The sequence below is a fragment of the Ornithodoros turicata genome, chromosome 2 (genome assembly GCF_037126465.1).
Source record: "Ornithodoros turicata isolate Travis chromosome 2, ASM3712646v1, whole genome shotgun sequence".
In the NCBI taxonomy this organism is placed as follows: Eukaryota; Metazoa; Arthropoda; class Arachnida; order Ixodida; family Argasidae; genus Ornithodoros; species Ornithodoros turicata.
The window spans coordinates 55,743,775-55,767,178 of NC_088202.1; the positions used below are offsets into that span (position 1 = coordinate 55,743,775).

The window sequence follows — 23,404 nt, forward strand, 5'->3', positions numbered from 1 at the left end:
TGATTCACAAAGCTGCGCTTCGATTCGACCACCATGCACTGTAGCGCTCAACCTATCGGATGCCATGCGAAGGCGGTGAACGAGACAATTAGCAATGCACCTGCCATCCCACTAGCTGATGGCGAGCGGCCAGAATATAATGCGTAGGACATGATCCGTAAATAATTTTAGCTATCATCGCCATTCATCAGGTACTCACCGCAGTCGTGTCGCTTTCTGGCCTCTGTTGCGCTTGCGCCACAAACACCTACAGTCACAATCTACTGCTGAAGCAGAGAGTCGGGACCTGATGCTTTAGTCTCGATAGTCGATACTTGCTTTACGCTGCGTACTTTCGTCATTTAAAAAAAGTGAGAAGCGTCGACCTTGAGCAGGGATGGGCACCCTCCTGGGGCACCCTCCTGAGGTGAGGGCGCCTTGAACCCCCTCATCTCACGGAATTTGAGGTGAGGTGAGGTGAGGGAATTTTTTTTTATGCAAGGCTGAGGTGAGGTGAGGTGAGGGAAATTCTCTGAAAAGGTTTTGAGGTGAAGTGAGGTGAGGAAAGATTTTTTCAGGAAAGGCTGAGGTGAGGTGAGGTGAGGAAATTTTTCTGATAATGTTTTGAGGTGAGGTGAGGCGAGGAAAATTTTCTGAAAACTTATTTGAGGTGAGGGCAGGCGTGGAAAATTCTCTGAATTTTTTTGAGGTGAGGTGAGGTGAGGGAACTTCTCCGAAAAGTAGTTGAGGTGAGGTGAGGACAAATCTCCGTCCAGGAAAATCGAGGTGAGGGCAAAGACCGTGAGGAGTTTTGCCCACCTCTGGTCGGACGTCTCTTTCGCCTTTTCACTTTCGACCCGGTGGTTGGGCCAGTGTGAGTCACGGTTGTGAGCGAAAAGGACGCCGTGTTTGAACTGAGACGATTCGAAGTTTCAGTGGTTGAACTGGGCACGGGGTGCCGCGGCCGTCAGAGCTGTCTGAGCGGTGATTGATTTATATCCTTGTCAAGTGGTGTGGGGTGCAGATGTGGGATGTGCACCCGGTTCACAAACTACAAGACGACCGCCCAAAGACGATGAGTGGGGACCGGACAGTATTAGCTGGAGATTTGTTGTGCTTGATTTGTCACTAAAGAGGAGTCTGTGGGCAAGCCCATCACTGGAAACCCAAGCAATGCACATAAAGATGCGCCTCCAAAAGAAAAGGTAGACCCGTTCCGCATGCGAGCAATTTTTGGTAAGCACTAATTTCACTATTGTGTTTTGCATAGACATATATTGCCATTGCGCTTACAGATTAGTGCCACGTAGCGTGCCCCGGTACAGAGTTCTCGAACATCAAGCAGAGCGCCCGGACATTCCTCCAAGGCTCCAACGATTGTAAGACATCCCGGGCGAGAGTGTGTACAGAGCTACTGTGCTTTGTACTTTAAGTATACTGTGTATACACATAATAAACTCATCGTGAAAAGCCATTTGTATACAGTGTTTTCTCTACACTTTGCATAACAAAAGCCTTATACACTGGATATACAGAATGTCCAAAAAAGGTGTTTCAATTGTATACGCAAAATGTATACAGTGGATATAGTAGAATTTTATACACTTGTATAAAATGTTCATAGCCTATTTTCATAAGGGTTGTCAACGCGGCATGGCCAGCTTTCATGGACAGACCGCGGATAGTACCTGGTTCTTCCACCACGTAGTGTCTAGAATTGAGCCCTCTCCCTTCTTCGGCGAGTGAGGAGGTAGCGTTGCGTGGTCGTTGAAGAACCGATCTGCTGAGCTGGGGTCGGATTCACAAAAACTTCGTGCGACGGAATCTGTCGCAACTCCGTCGTACGGGAAAGTGTAGATTCACGAAGGGCACGCGTCCCAAAATCTTCGCAGCTTACGGCGGAATACTGCGAGAGCTCCCGAGCAGTCTTACGAGTAAAGAGTGCGGCGTATTTGGCAGCGGTGGATTTGGAGACTGCAAACAAAAACTCCGTAATACGCGCCCACGCATTGCACTTTGCCACAGAACCTTCGAGACCATCCCCGAAGCGTCAATTACGCACTTTTTTGCTTGATAACAAATGCTTCAATTTTGTGCTCCATAAAGTCGGGTCGCAGGGATTTTTCAAGCATCCCGTACACCCTGCTAAGACACCCCCAAAAATCGTGCAACACCCCTCCAAATTGTCTGCAAGAAAGGCCACAAAAGCCATAAAAGCTGCAAATATGAGCGCCACACACCCCCTACAAAAAAAAAACACCCCTCCCCCCCCCCAAGACGAACATACTGGGAATACCCCTGCTGGGTCGTCGAACGCGTTTCGCCTGCGATTGCATGGCATCCATTATGGCTACCGAAAGACCGAGAGCACGTGTAGGAGCAGCACACTTGGGGACGGGCGACTATTATTGGTACGATTGCAGATTTTCGTGAAAACATAGTCTCGCACCCGTTGCCTGTTTCTCTCCTGGCTGCGTGTGACAGGAAATGAGCAACTTCCTCTTCCTCGTCAAAGGGTGTACCCTCTCCACTACGATAGCTTTGTGAATTGCGCTTACGACGCTGTCGTACGCGCGTCGCAGGCTGCGACGTCTTAGCCCATCTTAGCGTTACTTACGATCGCGTTTGTGAATCCGACGCCTGTTCCGTAACCTCCTTATTCCCCATTCATCCCAATTGTTGCATTCAAGAGTGCGCTCTTGAGATTTTTCCCGGTCGTGGGTTTCCTTCAGCTCACAGAGGAATACAGTTATGACTGGAGCACCAAAGAGTCGTTGACAGTAGAGCAATTGTTGCGGTGAATCACCTCATCCCATCGTCATTCATGTTGTTGTTGTTGTCGTTGACAGTAAGTTAGTAGATGGTATCAATTTTCAATTTGATTTGTGAAGTAAGTACCTGCCGATGCTAATATAAAAGAAGTGTATTCTTGCTTTACGGGCATCACAAGGGTGTCTTTGTGAATGATTATAATTTCAAGTACGAATATAATGTTATTTGTACTAGATTTACTTGGGAAAGTTCGACGGCAAAGCACTACGTTAGTACCTAAACAAAGTATTTCTGGTTTGTTTGGAAATGTGCTGCTCACCGAGAGTGTGTGGTATGTAATCTCACCGGACAATTGCTCACATGACAATTCCTCCCGAAAAAACTGCCGAGGCCGGACAATTGCTCACCATACAACCACTAAAGCCGGACAATTGCTCATCGCATTTCCACTTATGTCGCGAATTTATTTCACGTTTTTACGCGATGTGATTTTATTAGCTAACTTCCCCTTTAGCTTCTAAAGTTGCTTCAAATAGGTCTATGAAATCCACCAGCGAAGAGGGTGAGGCGAGAGGTCGTCCACTTGCAGGCACGCATGAACATAGGGATCTCAAGGGAGAGAGATTTCTATGCGCCTGAAGATTTCTATACGCAGACTTCTATGCGTTTGAAGCGTCCGTGTCAGGACTAGAGTCCTGCACGGGCTGACATAATACGCAGGCACCGCGGGCCGGGCCCGGGCCGACAAAGATGTTTCCGAGAGTCAGGCCCGGCCGGGCCACGCAGCTAATTCCACACAATGGAGATCTATTAGTTCATATCATCATGCGCTTGCGTCATTCCTGTGCATATTTTGCAAAGACAAGCAAAGGACACCATATGATTCGACCCTCTAGAACATTCTCAAAGCCACTTTACATTGCTCCTCACTCCTCTCGTATTTCACAATCACGTTGGGAAAGCTTGGTGAGAGGGGTAGGGACTGGGAGGAGGAGTTTGTCGACAGCATCCTCTACCTCCGCAAAAACTTGACAATGTAACGATAACGCACATGACCGCGTGCGTTCTGGATTTAATTTAGTCGCGTGCGGTTACGGTGCTAAACCGCCATCACTTGTATGTTTGTGGCTTTGTCTTCTCCCCTTATAAATTTGTTTGATAAGCGCCACAAACGCGTACGTCACGGCTGGAGATACTAGGCCGGAATCTACTCGCCGAGTCACCGGGCCGGGCCAGGCCAGGCTCTGCTCACTGGGTCACCGGGCCTGCCGGGCCGCATAAAAATATGAATTTCCGGGCCCGGGTCAGCCAGGGCCAATTTTCGATGCGCGCGGGCCTGGTCGGGAGCGGAAAAGTCGGCCCGTGCAGGGCTCTAGTCTGGACTACCTGCGTCATCATAAGCCGTAACATAACAACGGTGAAAATAACCAACACGTGGTTCCAAAAGCACGCTAATTGTCTTTGGGAGCACAGCTTCGCTTTGTCCACGAAAAAGGTAAAAAACTCGCAAGGAAGCAGAAATCGCAAATTGGCAAGGAAGTAGGCCAGCTGGTGATGACGGACATCCATAATTAAAACAGAGAGACCAAGGGGCACGTTCAACCGTATAAGGCTAAAAGAGAAGCTCAGCCAACATAAAAAAGTCATGTACGAGCGCCGTAAACGCGCACCTCAGGCGATTGGGTTTTAAGAGTAATCCTTACAAACGCCTTGCGGTCATTCCAAGCAAGTATAGAGACAGAAAGCACAGACGCTGCACGAGATGAAGGAACTCATCCTGATCTTTATAACATTAAATGATTCCGATAGTAGTAAGCTTTTCGGTCTTTGTCAGACCAGAATATGGGTCACGCTATGATGCATGCATCCCTGCATGCAGCGTAGCTGGCAAATGATGTACTAGCGCAGAATGCAGCAGGAACACAGGTCTTCGTAGTCGCTTCAAAAACGTATGACGAGATCCTGCCAGTTGTACACGCCTCGTCCGTCAATACCTTTTCCTGCATGCATCGGGTATTCGATTTCGATCCACCTGCGCAAAATACATCGTTCAATCAGCTGTAATCCGTTGTATCGTATGTAGGGTTTACCTCGCTCACCACTAGTGCCCCCTGCTCTCTGTAGAGAGGTGCCGCAACGACAGTCCCAGCGTAAGGAGTAGACATAAGAAAATTACACATGTGGGACCTGTGAGGCGTGGCGTTAACATTTTCGTGAATTTTTTATTGGAGTTAACACTTAGAAATACCAATAGCTATATGGAGTCCTAGCTGTTGTTCCTTCGTCATTTGACGAATGCATGTTCGAAGACTCGTTGTGACGCTTCCTAAAAATACAGCGAATACTGCGTACTTTCTGAGGACATTTCGGGGGACGAATACAAAGAAACAAAGAACGTTAGGTTGACTTTGAAACGCTACATTCAAATAGTTCTGGATGAACATATGGGAGTTCCAACAAGGTTTCCTGTCGTGCCTTTTCGGAGATATCGCAAAGAATTCAACGACGCAGTTGTGTCACTTTCAAAATTACACGTGAGATATGCAAAAGCACTAGTGTGCTCGCGAAATATTAGCTTGAAGTATCTTCATAAGTGAGACATTGACTGTTGCTTTGCAGCCGTGGCCGACCTGCAATGCCTACCAGTCTCATATTCATTGCGCTAAAGACACGCAACGCAAACTTGAGAGTGATCAGGGCATAAAGCCTTGCACAAAATCTATAAATCTATACTTGCAAAAGAAGGTCTACCAATTTTAATACTGTTCACAGATACTGCCTGAACAACAAGATAGTCAATGTAGTGTCGGAGAGTTAGTAGACAGACATGTGCAGGGGGAGTGTTCAGAGACAGGGTTTTGAGCTATCTGGCTAATCACAACAGTGTGGCCATGGACTCCTGGACCACGATCACCTGGATTACCAACTTGTACGAATTGGGTGTGAAATGTCGTGACATATGCAAACCATATTCTAAAATTCTTGTCATATTATCCCGGTAAAATAAAACGGCATCTTCCATCTGATCTTGAATTCGTATCTGATATCCACGATACCCACGGACGGCTGTGAGGAACTTTCTGCAAACCTAGATACGCATGACGTGACACTTACTACATGCTTCCAAACATTCGGTTTCGTTGCGAAAGCGGTTGACGCCGTCCAGACAGCCATCGTCCGAATCGTTGAGATGGTGACAACGACCGTCAAAAGCGAACCATTGGTACTCCTTGTCCGCTGTCTTACAGCGCCGAAGATCTGTTGCGTCGTTCACTCCCGAACACAGCCCATCTAAAAAGAACAATGCTGCAATATCCCATCATACTAATTAAAACTCCAAAGTGCTGTCGTTGCTTCAATGCCTAGAAAACAACGTTGCTGTCGCTGGAACACCTTCAGCAACCACTGAGTACACTTGATTAGAACGACTCGCATCTTATAACAGCACTGGGAATATTTCGGGCTCTACCCTCGTTCATACGTGGAACACTCACGACGTGACAGCTCATACCCGGAGAACTCATACCAGGAACAGTAATACCAACTAAACACATGCAACGCTCACCTCATTCCAATTCAAGTCACGCTGGCCATTCGAGACCATATGAGGAAATAATATAACAGAATGTGACACATAGGTAAGGAAATGTACGAATCCCACAAATAATTATTGAAGCACGTTGAAGGGTTGTCGAGGTGCATAGGACATAAGAAATTTTGGAGAGATACCAAATGGAAACCGTCCCACTATTCTATCGCCGCGTGGAATACTAAGACAAGGTGAACTGCCTCAATCCGTGCTCCGGCTCATCAAAATGCTATCCTCAAGAGCTTCGTTGGCACACTTCTCCAGGTACTTTTTTTTTTCGTGTTGCCTTTTTATTTTCTGAATTCAATCTTTCAGACCAATTGTTTCCTGAAGATACCGTTGTCTTCACTTGCCGTAAAACTGGATCTCGCCGAGGTGGTGCCTCTGTACTTCAGGAAGGAGTACAAATGGTCTCACGAACGGCTACTTCGTATTGTAAGGAAATATACAACACATGATGTTGCTTCGTTTCGAATGTGCGACATTCTGTGATATTTTTTCCTCATATGGTCTTTCCTCGGCCCAACCTCAATCGGAATGAGATGAATGTGGTATGAGTTCACTTGGTATGATTTGTCTTGGTATATGTTCTCCCAGTATCAGTTGTCTTGATATGAGTTGTCTTTGTACGGGTTGTCCGGTCACCATATCTCGCTTGGTATTCCACATATTGTCAACCATAAAGCAGTAAAGTGCAAAAATAACTGCCCACGGAACGATATATGCCGTTACCTTGACAGCAATGAAAAAGGAACTGGAATTTGCACTTCCCTCTTCTCTTCTCCTTAATGGAGCACTAAAGTGCCCCCTTTTCTTTTCTTTTATCTTCGCTGTGACGTGGTCTGTAACGAATAAAATGAGCTCCTGCGAAAGAACGATGAGTGCAGGTGACTTACAGAGCGCGCGCGAGGCCTCTGTTCTGTACACCTTTAAAAAATACTCCATTCCTGAAAAAAACGTATCGGAGAACGAAGGAACGTCGTGACATAATGTGATCCCTGGGCACGTGACCCGTGACGTAAGCTGGCACAGCTCAAGCACAAGATCAATAAAGAAAAAAATGCACGGGGACTTTCCTACGTCACGCGAGGATCGTGTCGGCCGTCCGCGGTTGCATTCTCCCATTGTATTTGTAAATGTAATTGCGCAGTTATAATACACCGCAGAGCGAAAATATCCTCGTCGTTACTCCTGATCGACAGCTTGACGAATGAGACAGGGTTTCGAGCCACGTTAAATGTCACCTCACTGCTCCTTTAATGAGCACGACACGGTTACAGTGAAGTATAGAAGAGGACAGTGGAACGACCGCGCCCTCCGGGTGACCATCGCGGCGTCGACAGCCAGCGGCGGCGGTGCAATTGGCGGCTACGGAGACGCCATACAGTTAGTAAGGAGGAGACGCAGAATAAGAATACAATTATTACAATTATTATTGCATTTACCATTAATCGCGATTGCAATTAATTGTTCTCAACAGAATAGAAAACAACAAAAATATCCATTCGTAAAATTGCTGAAACGCAGTCGACGCGCTTTGCAAAGCATGCCAGCGACCGGTAGTTGGCAATAGTTGACAGCCGCCCCAACTCCCTAAGCGCAGTCCCCTCCGTTCGCTGCACTGCCCTCCTCTAGTTCACTGCAACACGGCTGTGCAGATAGAGTGACCCGGGAAATCGTCTACCGAGACCAATGGCATCGCATTATCACGCCTCTTGAGAAAAAGAGAAGAGGGAAATCGCGGCTTCCTTCTTGGTCAAATCGCTAACGACGCAACGGACGAATCTCCGAATATCTCTTTGCTACCGCAAGGAGAAATCTGTGCCCCTTTGTGCCCCATTGGGTTCTCCGGCTGCGAACGCCTTTTACAGTACCATCTATATACCATGTGTAGTGAACCCAGACATTACATTCGCAACAGTTTAAACTGATGGTGTAAATGCTATATCAGCGCTACCGAATCAGCTGGTAAAACATTTCGCGAAACATATACCACTCATCTATTCGGATAACGAACCGAGACAGGTAGACAGACAGGTGTTCTTCGAGACGAAGCTGTCGACGGTGTGCGGGCATAGTGTGTATGGCTTCCATTGATAACAGTCATCACTGGTGGCGTACCACACACTAACATTGTTGCTGCTGCAGTTCTCCAGCTTCACTGCATTACACTCATCTGGAAAATTGGAAAATGGTAACGCTTCATTGAAATGTCATGAAATGTTCACGTTCAATTAGTTTATACGCGTCTTGTGTGCACGCAATTGTGTTGCTTGCTTGCGTCTGTTACCTCCAGCTCGTGCGGAACCACCGCAGTCCCCCAGAGTCCCACCTTGGCAGTCTCGCTTGCAAGACGCAATGTAACGTAGCATCCCAATGCTCGTGGCTGCCTCGTAATAACCCCACCCAGCAAACGGGCCCGGTGATGTGCTTCGCTAGACATTCCTCGTTTCAGTCGTACAGTCGCATTGGTCCATGGCCCAATCCAGCCCACCAACGCTCTGCCCTCTAAAGCTCTTTTCACATTTTTGCACAGCATCGGGCTTCGATTCACCAGCAATATGTTAGAGTATCGCTTCTGTCGATGAAACTCCCCATTCATCATCTCCAAGTGAAGTTGTTGTTGTTGCTGTCATATGGGGTGCCACAAGGCTACCGCCCGCGGATTCTCAAGCGAACCCCCGCAAACCTTATATATTGGAGAATGTGAGGAGTCACGTTGAATACCCTGCCATAAACGCTTCAACGCACACGATTCCCGTAGCACCATCGATCGTACGAGCTGGTCAGGGGCCATGGTGAATCTTCTACCAGAAGTCGAGCATACATAACCCACCCCGACTCAAAAGGGATAGGACATGGATACTACTACTATTACCACTAGGGGTGGCGCAGCGGAGGAATGCGCAGAGATCTCGCACTGTTATCGCTGTACCAGCTCCGGTGGCGCAGCGGTTGGAGACTGGGAGGTCCGCGGTTCGAATCCGCGGGCCGGCTGTGCCGTCTGGGGTTTTTCCTGGGTTTCCCTCAGATTTGTAATAGGCGTATACCCGCACAGTTCCCCTGAAGTCGGCCCATGGACGCAGCTATCCTCCCCCCGAGCGGATTCCGCTCGGTCTTCCACTTCACCCTCCTCTCCTCTCCACCACCTTTCCCTTCCCAAGAAACATGCCGCCTAATCAGGCAGGCAGACCTCTCGGGTTCCTCCCAACGACACTCCTCCTCCTCCTCCTCGCTATCGCTGTCATTCACGTTCGTTCCGTGTAAATGCTCGGTGGTCTTTTTTTTTTTTTTTTGCTTGTCCCCATTTTCGCTATTTACCAAAACGTTATGCCTCCCTGTATATTGTCTTAAAATACACACATAAGCAATGTAGATGGGTAGAAATCCGCGAACCGGTAGAATGTAGGAAGGGAGTTGCCTCAGGACAGAAGCCACCGATATTTCGAACAGAGACTGTTCTTCTTCTGGGCACCGTCCTCATCATTGGCAGGGTATTTAAAGGGTTAGGTGTGACGTGTTTAAAGGTTCATGCGAATTGTGGGTCAACAGCCCGGAGGGAAGAAAGGTTCCGTACGGGCTTTGACGGCCGGGGTGAATGGCTGCTTTGTTAGAGTGTGGAGGGGATTATGTTGAACGTAGTGATCTAGGCTACAGACCGGTTACAGAAGAATGGAAGGTACACGAACACGTGGACGAAACGGGACAACAGGCAAGAATTGGCAAGCATAGCGAAAGATAAGGAGGTTAGTGGTTACGTGGGGAAAATTCCAGAACCAGCAAAGTTTTTTTTTTTTAATATTTGTAATGCAAAGTTGTGGCATGCAATAAAGAAAGTAGAAAGCAGTGGCCATGCAGAACATAAGAGATGATAATGGAGGTAGAAGGGAAAAGCATATTTTATTTGTGAAGCGTTTCTAGGGTGCCTTGTGATTTGTTGATACCGGACGGGTGAAGAGCGTTGAACTTGTATATGAGATAAGACTCCCTATAACGTCTGTCACGTGTGGATCTAAACCCGGTTTCTAGAATATATAGTTTAATGCTGTCAAAATTGTGACCAGGAACGTTAAAGTGTTCGGCGACTGCTTTGGGGAGTTTGTTGGACGTGTCGGTTCTGTGTCCGGTAAGGCGGTTGTTCATTTGTTGGCCGGTTTCACCAATGTATTGCATAGAGCAGTCGCCGCATTCAATGCAGTATATGACATTGGAGCTTGTGCATGTGTATGCGTGGCTAACGGGGTGGGTGTAATTGCTCGCAGTGCTTTTGATGGAGTTAGCGTGTTGAACGTGCTTGCATGTTTTGCAGCGCGGGAGGTTGCAGGGTCGTGTTCCCGTGTACGGGGTGCTTGTTTTGCTGATTTTGGCATTGACCAAGGAGTCTGCCAGGTTTTTTGCGCGTCGGTATGTGACCTGTATGGGATTTGTGAATATATTGCTAAGTCGGTCACTGCTTTGGAGGAGGGGCTCGTGCTTCTGTAGAATGGCTTTGATGTTTGGAAGTGCGTTGGAATATCTTGTGATGAAGCTTATTTGGCACGCGTCAGAACTTTTTCGGTTTTCCAGAACCTCGTCTCGATCGAGTGTGAGTGCCTTGCGACGGAATTCGGTTAGGAGGGAGTCGGGATAGTCCCTTTGGGCAAGTGTACTGCAGAGTTCGTCAAGCTTCTCAGCGTAATCTGTGTCGTTTGAACAAATTCTGCGTAGTCTTACACTCTGCCCATTAGGAATTCCAACCTTACAGTGACGCGGGTGGTGACTCTTGAAGTGAAGGTATTGTTGTTTGTCAGTTGGCTTTTTGTACAGGGTTGTGATGAGGTTGCCGTTGTCTAGTGATATTGTGGTGTCGAGGAAGTTAATTAAGTGAGTTGACTGTTGTGATGTGAACTTTATGTTGCTATGCGCGGTGTTTAGTAGATCTATGAACTTTTGAAATTCATGTTCCCCGTGTTCCCATATTATCAGTATATCATCGATGTATCGAAGGTACACCGTGGGTTTCAATGAGAGGGCGCTGAGAACTTTGTTTTCTAAGAACCCCATGAAGATATTTGCGTATGTGGGTGCAACAGGTGTGCCCATACTTGTACCGTGTACTTGTAGGTAGTGTTCGCCATTGAACTCGAAGTAGTTCAGTTTAAGGACCAAGTCCATTAGAGCGAGTATCCACTAACCACGTAACCCACGTAACCACTAACCCACGTAACCACTAACCTCCTTATCTTTCGCTATGCTTGCCAATTCTTGCCTGTTGTCCGGTTTCGTCCACGTGTTCGTGAACCTTCCATTTTTCTGTAACCGGTCTGTAGCCTAGATCACTACGTCAAAGCAGCCATTCACTCCGGCCGTAAAAGCCCGAACGGAACCTTTCTTCCCTCCGGGCTGTTGACCCACTATTCGCATGAACCTTTAAACACGTCACACCTAACCCTTTAAATACCATGCCAATGATGAGGACGGTGCCCAGAAGAAGAACAGTCTCTGTTCGAAATATCGGTGGCTTCTGTCCTGAGGCAACTCCCTTCCTACACATAAGCAATGTTGCTCCTCGGTTTCCTCAAAGTATTTTTGTAGAGCGGGGCCTTGTCGCTAGATAGCCCTTCAAGTACCGTGAGCACAAAGCCCCTAGACATTGGAAAGTAGCATCACTCTCCTTCATGCGAAGGCTTTCATCCTCAATTCGCCTTGCCCGCGCTAGGCACGGCACGGCACGTCCTTGGCCACTCGCTGACCGTAGGAATTGTACGAATATCTGAAATCCGCCTCAGTTCGCGCTCACTTTACGCCGGAATACTTGACAGGAAATCAGAAGTAAACGACGTGACACTCTTGGCTATGTCGCAAGTCCCCTTGACGATACGTTTAACTGTAGAATTGCACTGCTAATTTGGAACATAAATTTTTCACCGCTTGATATGAACATACTACCTTCATAAGCTATCACACCAAATATTTCCTTTGAAAAGCGCGAATTTCCCGAAAATTAGTTTGCAAGAATGCGCTCCGCGGCGACAGTCTCCCCCAAGCCGAGTCTGGCGCGTGTGGTGACGTCACGTGGCCGAGCGCTTCATTGTCTGCCAGAAGCGTCCGCTCCCCGCCAGAACAGCAGCCAGAATAGTCTGCTAGCTCCGGAATCGTGGCGACTTACCGACTGAGACGCTGTTGCTATTTACTTCCGTTTGACATTCACTTGCGTTCTTACATGATTTGTCTCGTACGTTTTGCATAAAACAAGACTGCGGCCAGTGTAAAAGGTGTGGCTGCGCCTCTGTGTTGCCGTGGCGGCTCGGGTTGAGGTGGATCGTACGCGGTTGTGGTTTCCGTTGCGATTGTGCTGAGGTGTCGTTACTTAGTGAACAGTATTATGCGTGTGTGTGCAGCATGTATATGATACGACTAAATACATTCCTGTCAGTTGGAGATTTATTCCATGTGCCGCTGTTGTATGCTGCACATGACCATTAAAAAAAAAAGAAAACGCTTATTTGGTCATGTGTTTTGGGGTTTTCCCACAGATCGCGAGGCGATGAACTCTACTACTTTGTTTTGGTATATGTGGTGCTGTGCGTGGAAATGTTGCCCTCCTGGTATCAGTAAGATATGGTAAGCGCAATGTTACACAGCTATGCATTCATCGGTCCGCTAGTGTTGACCACAACCCGAAGAAGTCATGATGGTCGACAACCTCTTCAAATGAAAACTCTGGTCACTGCGTCGCGTCTTCATGACTATGTATTTGTAACCAAGAAGAAGCACTATATTTCAATCCGAATGTTTTTCATACTTAGCAGCATCACTTACGAGTCTCCGGGACCTTCGTGTTTCGAAATCGAAGCTAGTGGAGCTTGGACTTCAACTCCATAAAAAGTTTTGCAAAGAAGAGCAGACGTGTCGCCTGTACAGCGTTCAGTTCATCACATGTCCTTTCCACGACGTCCGATGAACGCCGCCGATTCCTGCTCGGTCGGCTTGCTGTCGCCGCGACGCCGGACAAATCGTAAAAAAGAAAGAAAAAGACGGCGCGGCCACATGACGTCAGCGGCTGACAGCCGAGAGGGGGCATTTCTGCCGCGAGATTCAAAGCTCTTTCGCGCGCCAGGATTACGCGCTACGCTCAAACTTTTTGTGCGAATATGTATCACAGGGCTCAGAATCTTAATTTCTACTTCTCCCGTAATATTTTGTTCCGATCATTTCCATAAACCCTCAAGGAAGCGCTACAGGTGACTGCTCAGAGTGTGAGCTTCGTACTTCCTTTGATATTCCTAGAAAAAGGCTTTTTGTAGCCAAATGCATGCGACACGGGATAAGCGAACTAAGCAGTGTATGCGTTAATTTTCTGCATTGTACAATCAATTATTAAACACTGAGTGCATTCCTCACTGAATCTGGTTGTCAGCTAGCGTTAAATCCCCCGAAACAGCAGAAAAGTATCATTCAAAAGTAAACTGACATGAATAAAACCAGTTCTACGGCTTTGATCTGTCAAAGACATCCATGAGAGCACTCCTGTATTTCCGACACTGGTTGCACTGTATGCACGTGTGCTGTTCTGAGTGTTAGCACTCCTATACCCTTTATTTATACTTCATTATGTAGTGACATCAGGGGAACACTGCGCCGGTAGAAACAACAACTACATCTTTTTTGTTTTCATTCCGCGTTAGCACCGCGAACCAATTGTGGCTATGAGCGGCGCAAAGACAAGGACAGGCGGAGAGAGGAATTCAGGAAGGAGTGGGAGACAGGGGGCTATTAACCGTGCTGGGTCGACTTCGGGGAACTGTACCCACATTCGCCTGCAAAGTCTGCAGGAAAACCCATGGAAAACCTCAGACAGCACAGCCGGTGCGGGGATTCGAACCCGCGTCACCTCCCAGTCTCGGCGTGGAAAGCGCCAAACCGCTACGCCACGCGAGTTGGTTCAAGTTGAGATTCATTAATACAATTTGTTGGTATTGCTTGTTTGTTGGCACACAAGATTCCTGAGATTAGCGCCCCAACCACACCTGGGGAAGGGTTAGTCAGTGACTCAGGAGAGAAGCTTATCAGCGCCATTAACCTGCAGGATACGCCGGTCCCAACTAATGTAGCACAGCAATTTTCGCACTGCACAACTTCCAAAACCCTTTCGTCAAAACTTTCAAAATCAACGCACGAAAGTTCGACATATAATGTAGCAATCAATGACGAATACCCCAACCCCTGGCACAGAGGACAACATGCGTTAGAGGCCAGCTACCCCGATTTCCCGGTGTGTTCAAATGGTTATATTCAGAAAGAGCACATCCAACTGCACCCGAAAGGCACCTTCGTTTCTCAATTTGGTCTTCGTGTTACGAAAATTAATTAATCAAATAAACCAAAACACGTCAAGGGCGCAGCCATTTTTGTGTCGCAGATGTGGAAAGCATGCCCGATCTACGTATAGATAGATAATCGTGCTTCTGATTAGATGAAAGCTGAGGGTTTCTCCGACTTTCCTGGCGGCTTCTCCCGTTAGCGAACAAATCCAGTTATGGCGGCCGGCTATGATGAGGATATCGTCCGAGCTAATCCTCGGAACTATTGAACGATGGAGACAACTGCGAACTGATCTCAACAACATTTTCGACGTGAAATTGTCATTATGTGCTCGAGAACTTCGCAGTTCAACTGCCATTCACGTCGACTCGTTTGCTGCTTTTACTGCAAGTGCAAGTAAAGGGAGCGATAGGGCAACAACGTATGACGCTGTGGTCGTTCGAGCATATAGTTGTAGAGGTATGGTCTTCAAAGAAAGATCATATTTCTGTCCGTCAGTGTGCACATTGTGCGATTTCCAGGCTTCTTAAACGAGATACTTATATTGTGCAGCATCATAGGGCGACCGCAATGAACGACGTACGAATGTATCGTGACTATTCGAATTGCATTCGTTGAACCTTTGATCTGTTATATAAAGTGGTCATTAGACTTGCCCCGCGCAAAACGTGTTTTATATAGTTCAGCGAGTAGTAGTGTTGTTTATCTTGCAGAGCGCGTCCTGCCATGTTGATCAAGAGCCCTTACCTACTTTTGCATGTTTACTTGAGTGTGCGCATTGCTCTGTCCCACACAAGCCATATTCCATTCACAATAGTTTCCAAAATAAAAACTTAAGGTTCCTTCTCATACAGCTTTTGATTTGGGCATAGTATCTTCAAATCAGGATGTATGGCTCCTGTTTCCTGGGCCGAACACATGTTATAAAGGGTAGTACCACATTTCCCACTTCTTGAACCATGCTAACATTGCCCGAATAAGGAACATTACACTGTGCTGTGCACTCCACACTCAGTTGTTTCGCGACGTAAATCCCAATTATTATATTGTGTGCTCCACATGTTCAACCAGGCAGCACTTCCCATACCCTAATCTTTTTTAGAACTGCCACTCAAGCAACTTTGCCACCAAATTAGTCAGTGACAAAGGTATTGTTAGGAAGGATTCGGACAGGAGGGAACCGTGTTTATTCGGCTTCGTACAGCAGAGCGAATGAATCCGCGCGGAAAGCAAATCAGCAGTTGAACCTGATGTTGACGACGTGACGAGCTACCTACAGGAGATCGGCTGGTTTCTCCCTCACAGTATATATACTTTGTCACAAACCTAATAACCTTGGTGGAAATGGTTGACGCTGTCCTCTGCCTTGTATAGTGCACTTCGTAGCAGAATACACACGGTCCAAATGTTTTCCTTGTCCACAAATGCCCTGTCGAAGCTGAAAGACCCTTATCAAAATGGGGAAGCCCGGGCTTGCTTGTCCAGAGAAACAAATATGAAACTGCAACGCTCAACGTAAATAACTGCATGCTCAGCAACTAAAACTGGTGATGCCGAAGACCTAATGTTTCTCGGTTATAAGGAACAAAGGAGTAAAGAGCACTGCAGCGTACTAATATTACTCCGAATGTATAACGCCACGAAGTTTGTGAGAGTCAGCTGGTGTATTTAGTTATATTGATCACCTACTGCACCAATTTTGCAGGTTAAAGAGGTTAATATATCAGATGGCTGCAAAGTTGAATAAAAGTAAAATAATAAGACGTGGAAGACAGATTACATGAAAGTTAACAAAAACGAGTTTATTTAGTGGGTCATCTAACACAAAGATTATAATATACTACGAAACATTTAAAAGAACGGTCGACGTTGCGACAGTAGCACTGTCTTCGTCAGGACCACGAAGACAGTGCTACTGTCGAAACGTAAATACAGGGTGTATGCAGAAAAACGTGACCCGCATTTTTACATGTAACTCGTTGTCTACTTACCCGAGGAACTTCCGGTGGCGTACGATGGCGTATTTATGCGTGCGAAAGCTACAAAAAAATCCCTGAAGCCATACTCAGGGTAAAAAAAATAAACAGAGCGCGAAAACATCGGCTTCCATGCATTAGAATAGGGCGGTCATGACAGTGCATGGTAGTGTTTGGCGGTCTCAGGAGAGTTATGTGCAGTCACCGCTAGGGGTACTACCGATGAGCATCCATGTGGGACATCGTTTCGATTTCTGCACGGATAGCTCCCCTAGCGGCACTTGAACACAACTCTCCTACGTCCGCCATGTTGCCCTATTCTGATGCACGGAGGTCGAAGTTTTCGATGCTCTGTCTATTTTTTAAGCTGAGTATGGCTTCCACGATTTTTCTGCAGATTTCGCACGCATAAATGCGCCATCGTGCGCCACCGCATGTTCCTTAGTTAGGTAGACAACAAGCTACGTGCCTAAATGCGGATCACGTTTTTCTGCACACACCCTGTAGTAAGAGCAAATAACAAGACTTTTCTTCGAAACAAGAATCACTAGAAGGTTCACAGTCATCAGCATTGAAGATATCTATGGGGCATATTAATTACTTTTGAATGTCACAGACATGTCATGGAGGCCGGCACATGATTAGTGCTGTTCAACGGACAACTATTTGTGATATCATGTTTAGGCAGATTTTTATGCACAATATGCAGTTTTGGCACCTGTATGTTGAGACTGATATCTCTTCATACTTTGCCATGGCACAAATACCTGAAGCAACAAATGTACTCCCTTCTTTATTAGGGTTATTAGTCAACACTACCAAGAATGTGGATACACAGTCTTGTACCACCTACACTCTTCAAAATGACATTGACACAAAACATTGTAGGTCAACGAACGAGAGTCAAGAATGATGTCCTCTCCCTCCCCATTGGCTGAAAACATTAAAATATTTTTCTACGACTTTGTATAAGGGGAAGTTAGTACAAGAAGTGCACACGTTCCTTGTTGAGCAAATCAGTATTCAGAGCGTTATCATACTGTGCTGGGCATGCAGTGCATTATGTGGTGCAGCACACACTGTAAAACATTTCACCGTAGAAAATTTCCCCCGTTATGTTGACAATCCCTCTAGTCTTTCAAACTGCCATTTCACATAGTGGCCTACGGTATGACAGAGTATTTCTAAATCTTTACTGTAGTTTACCGATTGTAATAGGAAAAGGTACCATTGTTTCCGATCACAGGACACAAGCCATAAATGCTATACGGCAACGCTAAATCCTCCTGTCTAGCAGTTGTTCATGCTCGCACATGGTATGGTGCATACAGGATAAACTCCACGGTTAAAATATCCGAACATGAACTGTTAGATTACATGATGTAAAATGCTGTATAGCATCTATGTCCCGTGTCCTGTGATCGAAAACAATAATACGTGCTTTTGCTCATGCTGCCCAGCACAGGCAAAATGAGCTGCATGTGAGGATAGCAACATGAAGCAGGAGGCACGGAGGAAAAGGCATGATTATACAATCTCGGTGTCACTTGTTTCATGTTGTAATTGTGTGCCAGCTCGCCTGCACCTAGGAATAAGTTTGATGCATTGTACTGTAGGGGACACGGTTGTCTAAAATCAGCACTCTGTGGTTTATCGCATCTCAAATAACCAGGTGTTGCAAAACACTTTTTTTCGAGTAAGAAACACGTGCTGCACGTGGTCCACTTTTAAATACAATGTTGGCACAACACTTAGCGCAACCAAGGTAGTGTGGGACGGCGAAGTACTGACAGGTGATTTTAGCTAACCGTGTCCCGAACAGTACATGCACCTTAGACATGCAGTGTGTGGTGTGTTGTAATAGTAAAGCCATTGCCAGTTGAAAAATAATGCTAGAGGTGGACTGTTGCGGTACAATCTTGAACTAAACATACCAAGGAGTAGGGCACCTTTCTGACAGACTTATATGGAAGTAAGAACATAACTGTTAGCTCATTGAATAATTAACATTGTTAATATGCTGCTGTACCTCATACCAACAATAGCACACAAGATGTTCTGATATGTTCTGCAACAATGTCTCTGTACTCACAATATTAGTACAGCAGCTACAGAAAGGCATAAAACAAGTTTTCTATGCATGACACCAATTGAATGCAGCTTCTGTTACATTGCCAGAACACAACAGCTGACAGATTTACCTGACTTAAACCCGAGAAAAAGAATGTACTGTTGCACACATGATGCTGCTTGAATGTAATGCCGGAACGTCTCAAAAAACACATAATTTGTGGCCGAAACACATCAGCGCACAAGATTTCGATTTACCTTACTCAAAACTGAGAAAAGGTACGTGCTCTTGCGCACATCAAACTGCTTGAATGTAACTCTTGACGGCTCTGTAAGAACAGCTGAACAAATATTTAAATTTATACCTGACTCAAAATCAGACATGTACGTATCTTGAGTACGTACTCAAAATACAGTATTTTAAATACTTTTCCGGTATTTTTGTACTCTACTCAATACTTTTTTTGCGACGAGTATTTTTAATGTATTTAAAATACTTTTTTCGGTATTTGCTACTCAGTACTCAAAATACTTTCCTTCCTCGTCAAGCCATATCCAGCACGCTTCCGGCCGTGCCGAGATTTTCAGCTCACTGGAATTTAACCCCTTTTTCTTCTTTTTCTTTTTTTCGGGAATTCGCGAATCTTGTGATTTATCCTCTTGTACAATAGGCTGGTCCCAAGCCTGGCCTTGCTTGTCGATAGCCAACTTCGTCAGAAAACCGTTCCTATTCATATTGCCAGGTGAATCACCAGGGGATTAGGTACAAGATAATCCCGGCATTTATTTCCTTGGCCATCAAAGCAATAAACATGTGCCAGAGGTTGAAAGACCCGAACCGACATACAGGAGGGATTGCGAAGTTTTGGGTCAGAACATATCAACAAAGTTTACTTGGGTTCACCAAAGTTCACCAAACATTACTTGACACCAAGACGTTGCAAATGAAAGATATGCATGGCTGATGAAGTTTATTCTCTTCATTTGTAAGGCCACGTTCAGAATACCCGTTTCACTTACTGCTAATACTAAAGTACTTTAAAGGTACTGTAAAGCAGCACCGATCAAATGTCATTTAGTGAGGCTATTCGATAGTCCAAGCCACCAGGACAAAAGCTGTGCAAGTTTCATTCCAATCGACGGTGCAGTTCATTAGGAAATTACAATTAGAAGATTACGGGCAACACTGTACTAGATATTCGAAATGAATCCGTACTTCTGACACATACGGCGGCAACCACATTGCATGCGTATAACACTGGGCCCGACATAAGAATCCACCACAATCCACCATAAAATTCGCCCCTGCAATCCACACAACGATCCACATCTGAGGATAAACGGATAAGCGAACTGAAATGAAATGCTGAGCCGTTGAAAAAAATGTGTCAGACGTTCAAGAAGCCAGACAGCGTCGGGACTTGTCTGTTCACAGAGAAAGTTTGTTCGTTCGAAAGAGGCCGCGAACAAAAGGAGCGCGCAGGCGCAGCAGAGAAGTAGGGAGAGCCCCCATCGAACAGCGGCCAGCACTCGGTTAATTCGCAAAAACAGGGGTTAACAGGTTAAACTGTTAACAGGGGTTTCAGAATGCATAGGTAAACAGGAAAACTAATAATATGGTTACTAAAATAACGAAGTTCCGATGTCATAGTGTGTAATACCAATTTTCAGTGTTGCCCGCTGTACAGGGGGCTGTTTTACACTAGGCGTCGCACCGCTCCACTACGCCGCATCTTTCATGGCAAATTAAAAATATTTATAGCGCGTTGTCGGTCGTATGGTTCCGCATATGGTATTTAGAAGCAACAAAGTCTCTAGTCATATCACCGGCATATAATGCTTGTCTACTGCTTTACAGTACCTTTAAAGAGTATCTTAAATACTTAGTGTATTTAGTACTATACTCAAATTACTTTCAGTTTTGAGTATTTTGTACTCTATTTTAAATACTTTTCCGTAGAGTATTTAGTATCTTATTTTAAATACTTTTGCGCAGTATTTTGTATAAATCTGCTCAAAATATACAAGATGTGCTGCCGTGTATATGATACTGCTTAAGTGTACACTCTGAAATCAGTGGAGTAAAAACACAAACACCTCAGTCATGGTTGCTCTAAGCTACGAGCAACAGCAAGGGTATACGAATAAAAGAAGTCGAGCACAAGTGATGCAATGCACTTGATCCATCAGAAAATGGAATGTCTCCGTACTAGGTGCGGGTGTCACTGTTCCGTCAACAAAAGCAGATGAACTTTGAAGCGGCATATGGTTGGCAGTGGTGACAGCCTTCAGCTTGAAACCCAGAAGGTGAAAGTTGGGACGTGCAGTGCAAACTTTTCGGTGGTGCCAGAATGCCTGAGAAACCATTTAACGAATAAGGCAAATTCAAAATCAGTACTGAAAATGCACCCACTGGTGCCTAATCGCTAAAACATGAAGCAGTAACTGACATATAGCATATTTTTATTTTCTTTCTATGTGATGGCATTTGCACCTGCATAACTCACTTGTCTAACATTACGTGACTTACCTCCGTCTGCTGCGCTGTTCTGCCTCTGCAATATCCAACTGCAGGTGAGGTTGGCACAGCATCCCGGTCGAGATACCTTCGGATCCCTGTGAAACAACAAGTTGCGCGTTGCTTCCGTAACATTCGTGGGCGAAATGAACGGAGCAAATCGCTGCTTTCGAAGGTGGCTCCCACTTGCAGTTTTAATCGATTGTTGCAGTCAATAGCTTTTTCTTTCGTCTGTCGAGAACTTGTGGTTTGGAACATTGGAACTGCATGCTGCATTGTTCTTGCAGACGGGAGCAAAACACTTACGCATACCCGGCGGCAAGCACAGAACACGAAACACACCAGGAATATCTGTACCCCAAGAACACAATGACCTCCTGTGTACGTCCGAGGAAAGTCATCAGCGGACAGGAATAACATCCCCAGGACTTCCCTACCAGGTCCTCAATTTGTTAGAAATGTGACAAAGTGAGACTCCCCGTCATATCCTCAGGACCTCCGATGGGAGCTACCAAATGACGCAGCTAGTACAATTCTGGGAGCAAGCAGATACCTTAGTGAATTATTTATTTTGGGAAGTGAGGGCACAATTGCAGCATCCAGTCAGTGTGTGTGTGTTTCTGATATATTTTCAACCTCGGTCACCAGCTACTATTTGAGGTTTCTCATCTGTATTTGTTCATCGTATTTCTCATCACAAACAATGAGTGTCACAATTTAAAAAGCAAAAAAAAAAAAAAGATATATAAAAGGCTCGTAGGCCACTAAGACCACCGAAATCACTTAGAAAGGCATATGGTGCAGCAGCATTTCCTTTCCAAGACAGAACAGATACAACTTATTGCTTGTCTTGCGAACTTCAGCAGATTCGGAAGTCCTTTTCGCATCTCAGTCAAAACAAAGGGTGAGGTATCTAAGTTTAACTTGATTTTGCACATAACCAACAATGAACTGAGAAATTCCTTGGAGTATTAAATCGCTATCAAGGTAGTGTCCGTGTTTCTTACTGCTTTGGTTGGAGGCATGCATCGTAAGTGAAGCTTGAGCAGTGAAACGCTATTATTTTTTGTCTCTTCGGAAATCAAATGCTCCGTGCAACCTCCTGCCAGGGACCCTTTGCCGACATTCACGCAACAAGACCGCTGTGAAGGGTCTAGCAAACTGTATTGTACTGCACGTCAAACGCAGCACATGGACGGATTCCTTTAAAATCCGAAGCTCAGTATTTGCACCCCTATATCGGTCTTTATTTTATATTTTTGTTTGTATTTTTTAAATTTATGCATGAGCACTCCTTCTTTGATATTTTATTGGGTAATGAGAAATAAATCGGGAACTTGATAACTGCTAGCAGGTATTAAAATACACAACGCAGGATTAAAGTTATTTACTTCTCCTGTGCTCGTCCTCCGGTTGATGACCGCAGGATGTACGCGAATGACAGTCACTGGAAGCTCCTATGATGACAGCCTGTGGACCTCCTCCGTTCATACCATCACGGACGAGGACGTGATGACACTTTGAGGACATCCTGAGGACCGCGTGTGTTCTTGGGGTAGTGGCCTAGCAAATTCTTTGCAGTCGAAGGAAGCAAAACTCACGTTCCTTGTGGGTTCAGTGAAGTCAGAAATATATTGGCTCCCTAATAGCGAACTGTTATATCACTACCGCAATCTCAATCTGCGCCGCAGACGGCTCGGCGGAAGAAACCAAGCCAAATGTCATGCTAAGCCGCAGCACCACAAACGACGAATGTGTCGTCGACACAGCGTTTGCGGGCTACAAGACACAATGTCAGTGGAACTAAAAATTCAATTGTTTGAAAAACTGCGAGGAGTTCTGGATAACTATTTTTCACGCATAATCAATGTTCCCTTATGAACACATCGTGTGAGTACCATTCCATTCTGTAACGCTCGGAAATCGGCTTAGCTGAGCTTTAAAATAGCAATCGCTCGGGTAGTAGTACAAGCACAGTACCCCGCAAACAAAGGTGCCCTTTGTGGGGATGAAGTCTTTGCGACCAATGTTATGGACCTATTTCTTCCTTCAGATAATGTCACGTATCCCTTAGGAATCGCGACAAACGGAAATACCTTTTCGGACCGGCCACTCCTCTGAAATACGCAGCAACACCGCATAGCGAAACTCTGAAGCTGAAAACGGCAGGGAAGTGGAACCAAGGAGAAATAAAAA

General features: G+C 45.8%; 1 protein-coding gene across 2 annotated transcripts in view; it reads right to left on the bottom strand.

The window, feature by feature from the left end:
* Positions 1–4,516: 4,516 nt before the first annotated feature.
* Positions 4,517–23,404, bottom strand: part of LOC135383516 (papilin-like) — a 33,200-nt gene continuing 14,312 nt past the window's right edge. The window contains exons 6-8 of one of the 2 annotated variants that reach the window (XM_064612942.1): positions 8,358–8,516; positions 5,866–6,042; positions 4,517–4,783 (exon numbers count right to left, since the gene is read on the bottom strand). In XM_064612942.1, coding sequence (XP_064469012.1) covers positions 4,599–4,783; positions 5,866–6,042; positions 8,358–8,516 — 521 coding nt within the window. In that variant the 3' untranslated portion in view covers positions 4,517–4,598. Of the gene's footprint in view, positions 4,784–5,865; positions 6,058–8,357; positions 8,517–23,404 lie in introns of both variants that reach the window. The other variant, XM_064612941.1, reaches the window with a different exon arrangement.